Source organism: Vulpes lagopus, chromosome 13 (assembly GCF_018345385.1).
Source record: "Vulpes lagopus strain Blue_001 chromosome 13, ASM1834538v1, whole genome shotgun sequence".
Lineage (NCBI taxonomy): Eukaryota > Metazoa > Chordata > Mammalia > Carnivora > Canidae > Vulpes > Vulpes lagopus.
Window position 1 is genome coordinate 45,721,398 of NC_054836.1, and position 12,842 is coordinate 45,734,239.

Here is a 12,842-nt window from a genome sequence, read left to right on the forward strand (position 1 = left end):
TCTGTCTCTCTAATAAATACATAAAAGATTAAAAAATAAAAGTAAAAACCCGATGCAGAGAGAATCTTTCTAGATTGAGAAGATAGCAGTTTCAACTAATTGTATTTATCTGTAGTAATAAAAGTTTTTATTTCATTTTTTAATCAGTCACAATGGACTGGGAGGTAAGATTGGATTGAGAGGGTTTTTGTTTTTTATGATCAATCTGTCTTTGTGGTTAGTAAATACATTAAAACAGTCATGGGGGGGGGGGAACCCCAAACAGTCACACATAATCTTTCTTCTCTTTTAAGTTTTACACTAAAAATCTGTTTTGAGAGGGAAATGGAGCGTGCTAAGCTAATGACAGCTTTCCCTTCCCTTATTCTTTCCATGTCAGAGCAATGTGCTCCTATCAGCTCCTTGGTGTGCGGGGACCTTGGAAATGCTGCATTAAAACATGAAAAATAAAGACTCCTAACTCTGGGAAACGAACTAGGGGTGGTGGAAGGGGAGGAGGGCGGGGGGTGGGGGTGAATGGGTGACGGGCACTGAGGGGGACACTTGACGGGATGAGCACTGGGTGTTATTCTGTATGTTGGTAGATTGAACACCAATACAAAATAAATTTATTTAAAAAAATAAAACATGAAAAATAAATAACTAAATAAATAAACAGCACCCCGCCACCCCCTCCCCAGGCGTGGAGAGTTTAAGGTGGAACTACATTAAATGGGTTAGCAAACAGACTAATTAATTTCCAAAGGTACAGTTCCTGCGGCCGGCTGCGAGCGATGGGCTTTGGGGCGAGCCTGCTCGGTGCGTCCCGCTGGGGTTGCGCCCTGCGCTCGGCTCCTCGGGGACTGCGGTTCCCAGGCTCCCCGGGCATAGGCGCGCGGGACCTGGTTTGCATCCTCGGGGACAGGGAGGCGGCAACCCCCGGCGAACCCCGAGGACGCCTGGCCGTCAGACCCCAGCACTTGTCAAAGGTCCTCTACACCCCACCCCGCGCCGTCACAATCCGGCTCCAAAAAACTGTCTCCTCCGCTGCAGCCCGTCTCGGAGCTGGGGGTCCGGGGCTCGGACCCCGGGGGCCGCGGAGGCGAGGAGCGCGCAGCGGAGCGGGGCTGCGCCGGCCACCGAGCCCCCCACCCCCCGCCCGGGTCCCTCCCTCTTTCTCGGGTGAATGAATGATTAGTCAAACATCACCTCCCCGCCCCAGCGCGCCGGGGGCTGGAAGGGAGGAGTCTCGGAGCGACTGTTTCCCTTTTATTTATTATATTTTTTTGCGGGGGGGGGGGAGGCGAAACGCGTTCGCCTCTGTGCTTTCATCCTCGGCCTTGCACGTCGTTTCCACTTCTGTCCCGCCGGGTCGGGACGCACAGACACCCAAGCACAGGACACTGATGTCGCGGGCGCCTCGCCCAGGGCGCTGTCGCGGCCCCGCCAGGGGGGGAGGCGACGCGGGGAGGGAAAAGTTGCTGGGCCCCTCCTGCGCCCCGTCCGTCGCTCCCTCCCGAAGCTGGGGCGCCTGGGAGACAGCAGGGTGCAGAGGCGCCGCTGCGCCCATCCTCCTTCTCCAAGGGTCGGGGCAGCGCGGCGGCCGCAGGGGTGCGGTGCATCCGCGCTCAGGGGAGGGAGGGTCCCCGGGGGAGGGAGGAGGCGCGGAGCGCGCCCCGCGGAGCAGACGCGCCCGCCGGCCCGGGTCCGCGCCTCGATGCTGGCGGCCGCCCCCGAGGGGCTGCGCGGAGGGCGGTGCGCGCGGCTCCCTGCGCCCGGGCGCCCCCAGCGGGATCGGGCCGCGGCCGGTGCGCCCCGGTGCCGGGCGCGGGAGCGAGCGCGCGCGCCGGGCGGCCGGGCGGGCGGGGAGCCGGCGGGCCCGGCGGGGGTGGGGGTGCAGGGGAGGACGCGGCGGCGGCGGCGGCGGCGGCGGAGCGGCAGCGCCCCGGGCAGTAGCTGCAGCCCGGGCGGCGGTGCGCGGTCGGCGGCGCGGCGCGCCTCCTCGGCCTATCTCGGGCGGCTCCGACATCCCCCTCCTCCCGGCCCCAGCTGGCGCAGGGCGGCGGACGGCTGAGCCGCTGCGAGCAACTCCCCCCTCCCCCCCCCCAAAAAAGCCGCATTGGAGGAGCCTGGCCGCAGGACCCCTCCTCCCTGGCGCCCCTCGCCCCCCTCCGGCGCCCGCCTCCCTCCCGCGCGGACTGTCTCCCGACTCGCCGGCCGAGAGCCCTTTCTGACTGCGAGCGGCGGTGCGGAGCCGAGGCGGCGGCGCGGGACCTGCAGGCGCCCGGGATTCCCTCCAGGTGACGATGCTCTGGTTCTCCGGCGTCAGGGCTCTGGCTGAGCGTCCCTGCCGGCGCTCGCCCGGGATTACCTGCTGCGTCTTGCTGCTGCTCAATTGCTCGGGGGTCCCCATGTCTCTGGCTTCCTCCTTCTTGACAGGTAGGGGAGGAGGCGGGAGGGACCGGCCCTCCGGGACGCTGGCTTGGTACCTGGGAGAGGAGGCGCTGGCTTGGCCCCGGGGACCGGAGGGTGGGGAGCGGGCACCTGGGCGCCGGGCCCCCGCGGGCCGGCGGGGATGGAGCGGAGCCCGCCGCCCTGAGCGGGGGGAGGCGGCGAGGAGGTTGGGGATGGAGGACCGAGAGGCTGCGAACGTCAGCCTGGTGACCCTACACCTTCTGTTGGGATTTGAGAAGTGTCTTCGTTTCTGTTGTTTTGCTCGACCTTTTTTTTTTTTTATTTTTTTGATCGCTTCTCCTCCTGTGCGTATCAAGGAAAAAATTCGCACCGTTTTCCACACATCCTTCTTTCTCACTCTATAAGGTTCCAATATAGCTTCCGTGTAGGAGCGCTGGCTCTCCAGACTTTGAATTTAAAGAAACTGTCACATTTTAAAAGGGTAATGCTGGCAGGATACTATAATGATACGCTCTCAGGCAGGTGAAGACCTCAGCTGCTGTTCCGAAGGACATACTTTACTGACACCTGGTGCAGAAAAGAAAATATTAAGTCATTTCTAAGAGAAGAGGGGAGAAGATTATTTCAAAAAGTGATTGAAACTCAAAAGACAATCCGAGGCAGATTCATATAAAGGCCTATTCATTGACGCAGTCCTGAATTTTGTTTATCCCTATTGAATTTTTTTTTTTTTTTGCATATGGGGGTATGTGTTTAGTTGAAATACCTTCATCAAGGAGGAGTATTTTTAAAGATTCAGTGAAATAGTTGGATTTGTGCTTCAGCCATCTGAAAGCAGAAAATCTATATATGACAGTCTTTTTTTTTAAAACATGAAATAGAACTACTTAAAATAATTTTGGGGGGGGCAGGGAATTTGTTTTTGTTGAGCTTGATGATTTAAAACTCATCAGGAATTTCTGAATTTGGTGCTTCAAAAGAGGATTAGTGTAAAAACTTAAATGTTTGCAATAATGCCATTAAGCAAAATGTAAATGAATTTTTCCCCCTTTACTTCAGGTTCTGTTGCAAAATGTGAAAATGAAGGTGAAGTCCTCCAGATTCCATTTATCACAGACAATCCTTGTATAATGTGTGTCTGCTTGGTAAGTATGGGGATCAGGTAATGTGAAGTCAATTGCTCCTTTGACAAGGTGAATCCATTACATGTAATAATATAACCAGATCTTAAAAATTGTTTTTAGTCATTACAAAATTGAATTGAATTCAGCTGAACTGCTGAGTTTTATAACTTTGGTACTTTCTATTTCATCAGGCTTAGGATTCTTATTTTTGACATCATCCTTACAGAAAAAAAAATTAGATGGACTTTGTATAGCACTCTCCTGGTGATAATTATTGTTGTCTGTTCCCAGAATGGCTGTTGCCATCAAATCATACTTGCCATCAAACTTTCTGCCTTGGTTCTATCGCCTTAGTGAGAAAATGATGAGATAACATTTAGGTATAAAGGCCAGGAATAAGATATGTGACAAGGGGAAAGAGAGGTGACAGTCACAAAGAAGAAACCTGAGGACAAGATGCAATCTTGGATTTCTTTGCCTGTTATGCCCTAAGATCTCAAAAACAGCCTTTATATTTCTGATCTGGAAACATGACTCAAAAAAGACATGCTATCCTTAAGAGAGAATGAGACTTGGCTGTCAGCTGCTTAGTTAGCACCAGCAGTGGCCAATAGATTCAAAAAAAAAATAATTTGTTTCGATTTATTTTAAGAGTTATTGATAAGATCTAATGAGTAACCACATGGGGGAGATTAAGTTATGTGAACAAGAAGTTCTGAGATGAAATAGGGACTCACCAGGAGCAACATTTTTGCTTGAGAGTGTTTACATGCCAGTCACTATTGGCAAAACTTAGTTAAGAACTACACATCACAAATCCCTGCTGGAGAAACATTCAGGCAGTCAGATGCAAAGCCCCAAAGTGATAGATGACTGCTAGTTATCAGATCAATATGCTGTATGGAACTGGGGAAGGGATTCTTCTCAATTTAGGTAGAAAGCCAAGCCATCTGGGTTTCAACTACCCAAACCTTTTCATGACAAGGGATGAGGTCAATGTTGCAAAATGATAAATGAGTGAAGGTGAATGCCTGTATCAAATGATTAGCAGGTTCTGAAGACTAAGGGAATCGACAGAAACAGAAGTAAAAATGCAGTACGTGTGCTGAGATGGTTAAATATAGGACAGCCAAGAGGGGGCTCTTTGGATTTTGTTTATGAGTTGCCATGTTAATTAGTGATCCTTCCCTAAAGGAGGACCTGTTCAAAAGAAGCTTTGTGTTTAAATTTTGTATCCGTTGTGTATTTACAAATACAGTGTGTAGAGGGTGGGGGTGGAGGTAGGAGAGATAACCTTCCCCCTTCCTTGATCTTATCTGTATAATATGAGTGAATTATTTTATCTTAATCTCTTAAGATTTCAGGGGAAATTCCTGAGTAACATTTAAATGTGCTTGGAGCCGCACATGTGAAAATACTGTTTTTCTCCTTAGCAATCTTACTACTTAGAAAGCTTAAATATACAATTTGCAAACTGTTCCCGAGTAACCTTACGAAAAATTCTACACAGAGCAATCTCCCTTTTCATTATTCTCCTCAGGATGTAAAATTGTGCCTTTCTCTGAAAGCACAGCCTTACTGATAATAAAATAGATGTGAGCATCCTACCATTTTGAAGCTGAAATAATGACTCTGAAGAGAGAAGATGAATCAGTTGGAATTCACATAGGAATGATTATTTATGCCGGAAAGGTATTGATTAAGTTGAGGAGGACTGTCGATTCATTTATATCTTTAACATTTAGAAGTATCTGATTTGAGTGGGAACAGTCAGGAATCCTTTCTAAACACACAAAGTCATGACTTCAGCCACCCAACTTGTTATTTGTAGGATGCTTCAGAGTTCTTTCAGGAGCTGAAAGGTACAGTGATATGTTATCCTGACCTTGCATGGGTGTAGGATTATGGGACCCAAGCTGTCATCGTCAGTGCTTCCCAAACATTTGTAATGACTTGATAAAATTGAGAAGGAATGGAGGACTGGCCACTTCTGTATCTGTGTATGTTCTTCGAAGTTTCCAGGGGATCCACTGGAGGCCACAGATTTCAAAGCACCTCGGACTGCTGTAAGGCTGGTTGGCATTTTTATACTTAGGTTGGAACATGGCCATATTTAGCAGGCAGATAATATCGATAGTAACAACATTTATGAAACGCTTTACTTGCTGGCACTTCCCTAAGCCTGCATTATTTCATTTAAGTTTCACAAAAATCCTTTGAGACCTTTTGCTCCCATTTTACAGAGGTGGAAACCGAGGCTAAGAGAGTCTCGTAGCTTGTGAAGTTCATATTTTCATAGATAGAGCTGGAACTCGCTCTCAGTTTCATCTGTCTCTAGAGTATATACCTATAATCCACTGGGACAGGCTATTCACTTAGTTAAAGATATGAAAAAACAAGAAAAAAAAATAGAATTGTGGAGTTATTTTACTTCTTGGTGCCGCATGAGTTATTTTGTTTTTTTCCTTTGAGTCTTTTTGGAGTTCAGTTAGCTCACATTTGTTAATCACATTATATGAAAGGAAAATCTCGTTATGATTTCGGTTGACCTGCAGGGAGCTTTAGTTGTGAGCTAGTTTTATGTATGTACATTAAGAGGGTATGTAATAGTCAAAACTGTACTTTGGATAAAGAAAATAGTCATATTTAGTTTGTGTTGGTCCAGCCTTTTGGCAGAAAGGTACCTAAAGCTGAGCACAAGCTCATATCTTATTTCATAACATGTACAAAAAAAAAAAAAAAAGCTAACCTCAACGTATGCTTAAAAAAGACGTAAAATGTTACAGTTGGGAGGAAATAGGTGGCACAAAGTCCTGTATATAATTACAGTGTAAAAGCCTGAAAACCCCACAAAATCAACTTGGCCTGATTTAAACTTTTAAGCTCTGAAATGTTTTGAAGGTGGAATGAACTCATTTCTGTGGGAATTTTGAGGATGACAGCGGGGGTAGTGGCTGCGGCAAGCAGAACTGAATAATTGTATTCTCATTTATCCTCATCTGCTGAGGCCCAGCATCTTGCCAGAATCAGCTGTGATCCAAGAATAACCTGTCTGTTAGCTGATGATGGATATAGTTTTAAAGTGGAGGAATCAAAAAGCTTCAGTTCATCTACTCAAGGGGAAGGTGAGAAGTTGGACCACTGTCATGAAATTGAGGGAATCTGGTGGGCAGTTGAGATTAAAAATGCAAGTGCTCCATTGTTTAGTTGGAAGGGAAAGCATGGCTATTCCTCACCTTAAAAAATGGTCTTTTATGGGGCCATTTTTTGAAGGAAGGCTCAGACTTACTGCTGTTTTGTATCATTCCCCCTGCCCACCTTTGCTGGAACTTTTTTTCCCCCCAGAATGCCTAGGAAAACACTAGGTGCTTTTCCTAAATACAGCTGATAAGAGTCAGTCACACTCAGATAATGAATCCAAAGCAATTCTCTGGATTTTGGGCATCCCCAAATCCACCACGTGTGCCTGGGAGGGGGTACTCCTACTTCTTGTCCCTTTCCACCTAACTGTCACATAAAAGGAAACAGGACAAGCCAGTGAGTTCGGCCCGGTACTGGAAACCTGAGAAAACTTTGGGGGCCGGGGCTCAGAAAACCAGAAGTCAGTCAGAGCTTAGTTTGGCATACATTTTGTTCAGCAAAAAACATGATTCTGAGGTTTAAATTTCCTCTTTTAAATCCAGAGGCGCAATGTAGAAATGGACCCTCTGCTCATAAAAAGCGATGTGAAATTTGGTGGTACAAGAAGTGGGGCTCCACCTATCTCGGAGTCAACCGAGTGGTGAGAACAGTGGAGACTTTGTCTGCTGTCTTCTACTTTCTAATCACAAAAATCCTCTGTCACTAAACAAATAGCTACCAGCATCTTTGGTCCTCTGGGGTGCCTTATCTCTATAAGATCCTCATGTTTTTTTTATTGTTTAAATTAGCTGGCTACAGAATAGATATCTATTATCTGAACAAGTGTGAGACACATGTTTGAGAATGAGGGAGATAATGTATCAGGATTCAATTTGTGTGTGTGTGTGAGAGAGAGAGAGAAAGAGTGAGAGAGAGAAGGGGGGGGAGAGAGAGAGAGAGAGAGAGAGAGAGAGAGAGTGTGAAGTAGTCTAGATGTGTTCAGATACTGCCCTTGGTATGTGCACATATACATAGATTGTCCTATTTTTTGAAAATTATTTTGTATCATGTTTAGACTTTGGATGCTCACTAGGGAGGTGATCAGGATTTGTTTGTTTGTTTATTTTCTGTGTAGAGGGTGTTATGGTCCATTGCCTTTCCATAAAACAGGGTATCCAGTAGAGCAGTTTTAAGGCCGGGGGTGGGGGGGTAACTTATTTATAGCATTGTGCTGGCAAGTTCACCAGTACCAGCTCTGAGGCACTATTTCTATCCATGCTTTATTGAGGCTAAGAGAGGCAGAGCAAATGTCCTGAGGTTATCCAGTTCCTAAGAGACAGACTGGGATGTGGAGCCAGTGCCTTCTCCACTAAACCGACTTGCTTTTACTAGTTGTTTACTATTAAAAAAAAAAAAAAGTGTTAATACTGCCAAGGGCTTCAGGGAGTTATTTCAATTTCTGCAAAGCTGACATAGGCTCTCCTTGGGGCGGTTAGAGTGATTTTGGTCTTGTAGCATACACAACGTCTGGAATTGGGGGGGCCCTTTCAAAGGCAGACCCACGGTGCAGGCAGCTTTTTGCCTGGCATTGCGTCATATTTTGGCAAAGAGCTTTGGCGCTGGCATCAGGCAGGCCAAATCTAAGGCTCTGTCGCTCACCGGTGGGTAACCTTGGGAAGGTTGCCTTACCTTTCTGAGGCTTGGTTTCCTCATCTGGAGAGCGGGATAACGTCAGTTCGAAGCTCAGAGAGCTGCCGTGAGAATGAAGTGAGAGGCAGCGTGGAAGGCTTGGCCCAGATTTTGGCATGGAGTGAGCTCTCTAGAATGATTCATTGTTGTTGTTGTTGATGATGACATTATTGTTTAAATTCTTATTTCCTCACATGGAAGAGGATGCAAAGTTTCATCAGAATAGGGAGAAGAAAAAAAAAAAGCAGCGGCATGGGGAGAAGGATGCCAAGCCCACCCATCGTTATGAATGAACAGGGCTAAGTCAGGAGCGTTTGTGGGGTTTTCTGTCCCTCCAGTCTTGGACTGGGCTGATCTAGGCCGCTTTCTTATTGGTCCAGTGGTCTGCGAGCCCTGGTATAAGTTTTCCCCTTGCTCTCCATAAACACTAAAAAAACTTTCCATGGAAGAGGGGCCTCGTTTTTTCTGCAGAGTATTTACATCTCTGTGCCTGTGGGGTCACCTTCACTTGTACTTTTATTGGCAGAGGGATAGAGTTGGGACTCAGGAGCGAGCGCCGTAATTCTGGAAAAACCGCCTAGTGGTCTGGCAGCGTGGGGATTTTCCTGGCCCGCCTCGTGGAAGTCTCTCAACCCCGTTCCAGACCTGAGTGGGGTTTTGCTGCCTATTTACTCCTGTGCTCCCCTTCTCCGCCCCATCCCATGTTAAACATGCTTTCACTTCATTTGTAGACTCTGGCCCTTCAAGTGGGCACCAATGGTAAGCTGTGTTTTCAGGGTAGGAAATAATGTTGAGGAAGGGGAGCCCTTCTCCAGCCTGGGATACAGATCTGGTGAGGCGGAAGGAGAGGACATGGTCAGAAAAGTCAGGCAAGGCAAAACGATGGAAAGTAAAGTCAGTTGATAAAAATTTGTTGCTTAGGGCTCCTGGGGGGCTCAGTGGTTGAGCCTCTGCCTTTGGCTCAGGTCATGATCCCAGGGTCCTGGGATTGAGTCCCCGCAGGGAGCCTGCTTCTCCCTCTGCCTATGTCCCTGCCTCTCTCTGTGTCTCTCATGAATAAATAAGCAAAATCTTAAAAATAAAAAGTTGTTGCAAAAATAAAGGATATCACTTTTTCACACCCTCTTCTGTGGCACTTCTGTCCAGCTAATGATATATTGACTCCTTTGTGATAAAAAGAATACAAGTAACACTACCTTTCATGGCACCGGGAGGTCAAGTGTGCTCCTTGAACTTGGTTAAGATCAGCAAATGAGCTGAGTGTATATTTTAAGACCTCTTGATTCCCAGTTCTAATTCTATAAAATGCTACTCAAAGCACTAGGGATAGCAGGTTATAATTTCAATAATATTATTCTTTCTTCCTTCTCTCCACACTTCATTCTCCCCTTTCATTTTATTTTATTATCTTTAGCCTTTTCTGTATTTGGAGCATTGTGCTGGTTGGGCACCTCAGGGAGGCAAAGACCAATAGGACAGATTCTTGCCCATAGCCTAATGGGGGAGAAAGACCCACTAAGTCCCACAGAAGTGACAGGAAAAGCACTCTAATACACTGGAACCCAAGTACTAAGGGAGTTATAGTTGAATTCTGGCTGGATTATCTGGGTGGAGGAAGGCTGGTGTTGGAACAGCACTGGTGGAGGATAGGCACAGAGGAATGTGTGCCTGGGGCTTGGGGAAGTGGCAGAGTCCCGAGTGCACGAAGATCTGGTAAAAGCTGGAGTTAGAAAGCCTAGAACCAGCCAGGGGAGGACCTTGAGTGCAGTAGTAAGGAGATCGTTTCCACTCAGCTAACTGGGAGGATTTCATATTTTCGTGCAGCTACATGACCCCATAAGATGTGTTTTCTCTAAATGCCTGTAGGAGCTTTTGTGGGCATATTTCGAAGGTGGGGAGGCTGGAGTTTGGATAGCAGACTCCAGGGATGTGTTGTGGCCAGGCAAGAGCAAGCAGCAAGCTGCTGAGACAAGTAGCATGGGCAGTGGGGATGAAAGGACACATTGGGGTAAACCAATGTTGCTCATTCTTTTGAACTTCTTTAGCCACCTTCCAGTTCTAGAATATGCAGTTTAAGGACTCCAAGCCATGCCTAGCAAGACAGTAATTAAAATACAGTGTCATTATGGTGGAGTGATGTGCTAGGGTATTTCTGTAGCAGTCACTTTGCTAATCACTTGGCATCTCTAGAGGAGATTGCTGCCACATGAATAGAGAGTTTCCTTCCCAGAGCTCACTTTTCAAAATTCTATTTTTTGTTCTATACTATTGGATGACTCATTTGGCAAATTATTGCATCTGGTAAATATTACCATGATCGGATGTGTTCTCAGTGGTGGCACAAATTTTATATAATAATAAAAATTGGGTAGCTCACCTTAAAAAAGTCTATCAATGTGGTAGGACCCCTAGACTTGCAGAGGACTTTTAGAACCCAAGTTCATAGAAACAGATGGCAAAAGTGAGAGATGGGGTGAATTAGAGGGAATTTTGAGAGATCCACCAGTGGTATAGACAATGTAGGAAGAGAAGAGGTCATTGATATGGGTGCGTGAGAATGAGTTTAGACCTGATGAGTTGGCTTTGATATAGATCTTCCAAGTAGAAGAGCCCAATAGGCTTGGTAGAGAAACAGGACCAGAGGACAGAAATTTGTTAACTGCCTGAATTAAAATACACATCAAAAACTTTGGGAATAAATTGTCTAAATTGAGCTTTCAAGAAATGGGCCTGCAAGAGTAATCTTCTAATTACTACTTCTAAAGGGTATATTTAAGGGGGAAGGTAGAAAAGGAGAAACCCATGGCAGAGATTGAGAAGTAGTTGTAGAAGAAGGAGCAGAACCAGGAAAGTGTAGGCCAAAGCAAAAGGTGCTTGAAGAACAAAACGACCAGTGGTATTAAATATTGCAGCATTAGACGGAAGATTCTAGGATAATATCAAAAAAAGAACTTTCTCATCATCTTATTGGACTATTGGAAATGATTAGAGGTGGTGCCCACCTGTCTAGGACCTACTGTACATTTTCACATGGACTAGAGTTCATCATAGATGGAATTTGGTGAAACCCCGTTTGATAGAAATCCAAAAGTGAGATTGCTGTAGGGATTTTGAAAATTTAGTGCAAAAATCACAAATTTTCCAAACTTTGATTTGGAAGGATCTTAGCAAAAGTGAATAAATACCACATGAAATTTTAAAAGGTACCAAAACAAAAGTAATTTCATGGATAAAAGTAATATACTCTTCCAAACATCTTTGGAATGTTTCTATAGTTATGTGCAAAATGGACAAGGCCATGTTGAGGCTTTTATTATTATTATTATTATGAATAAGAGCAACAATATAAAAGAGCCTGGCTAATATAAAATCTTACCATTATAAACTTTCAGGTTTGTTCTATTAAACTGCTAATAGTGCTTTAAAAAATATTATGATATAATGTAATCCCTTAGCTAGATCTTCAGGAAAAATATTTTCTTCCTTCACTAAATTCTTAATATCTGCTTTGTTATTGAAGTGCAGCTATGGAATGGCAGCCTTGGTTGTCTGAAATGATGGGTTCAAGTCTCATGGGGCCCACCTGGTAGCTGTGCATCACTGAACAGGTGACTTGTACTCTCTGAGCCTTAGTTGTGAGTACTGGGCAAGTCGCAATGGTGTGTGTACCCTTCAGCTTCATCTGTAAAGAGGAATGATAATACAGACCCTAATCTGTTGACTGGAGCCATTAACTGGGATGATGTGTGTGGATTAAATGCACTGATGTTTGTGAGAGGCCTTTGGGAACAGTATAAATGGAATTATTAAGGGCAAGAATTTGAATAGAGGAAAATGAAGGGTATGCCATAAGCCAGTTTTTAGCAGATAATTGAGTGAGTATATTTTTGGGGAACAATAGTGTCGTGATTCCTATGTCTACTCCTTAATAGTTGTAAGGCTGTGGGTGAATTGCATAATATTCTGTATCTTTTTGTCTTCATTATAGGTCTTTGGTCAGAACTGTGGGTTAAAAGATGTAAAGTTCTAGGGGCTCCTGGGGGCTCAGTCAGTTAAGCGTTTGACTCTTAATTTCGGCTCAGGTCATGATCTCAGGGTTGTGAGATTGAGCCCTGCATGGGGCCTGGCACTCAGCAGGGAATCTGGTTGAGATTTTCTCTCCCCCTCTCCTTCTGCCCTTCCCACTGTGTACACTCTGGCCCTGTCTCCCTCTCAAATACACACATACATACATACATAAAATCTTAAAAAAAAACCCCAAAAAACAAAAATCATGTAAAATTCTTAGAACAGGGTCTAGAATACGGTAAGCACTTCTGAAGTGATAGCCACTGCCACTATCATTGTCAATGAAATGCTTTTAAGAAGTGATTAAATGGATTGTTCTTATTTCAATTTTTGTCGACATTTGTGAAATGTATTTATTGTGAGTTTCTGTCGGGGTAGACAACGGAACCTCAGTAGAGGTGACTGCTATCTTTTCTGATAAAAGATGGAGAACGCTGGTCGCATTTG

General features: G+C 45.6%; 1 protein-coding gene across 2 annotated transcripts in view; it reads left to right on the forward strand.

Moving 5' to 3' along the window:
- The first annotated feature begins 2,153 nt into the window (after nt 1-2,153).
- The window catches only part of BMPER (BMP binding endothelial regulator), a 242,578-nt gene continuing 231,889 nt past the window's right edge, over nt 2,154-12,842 (forward strand). The window contains exons 1-2 of one of the 2 annotated variants that reach the window (XM_041728257.1): nt 2,154-2,279; nt 3,454-3,539. In XM_041728257.1, the coding sequence (XP_041584191.1) occupies nt 3,525-3,539 (15 nt within the window). In that variant the 5' untranslated portion in view covers nt 2,154-2,279; nt 3,454-3,524. Of the gene's footprint in view, nt 2,419-3,453; nt 3,540-12,842 lie in introns of both variants that reach the window. The other variant, XM_041728256.1, reaches the window with a different exon arrangement.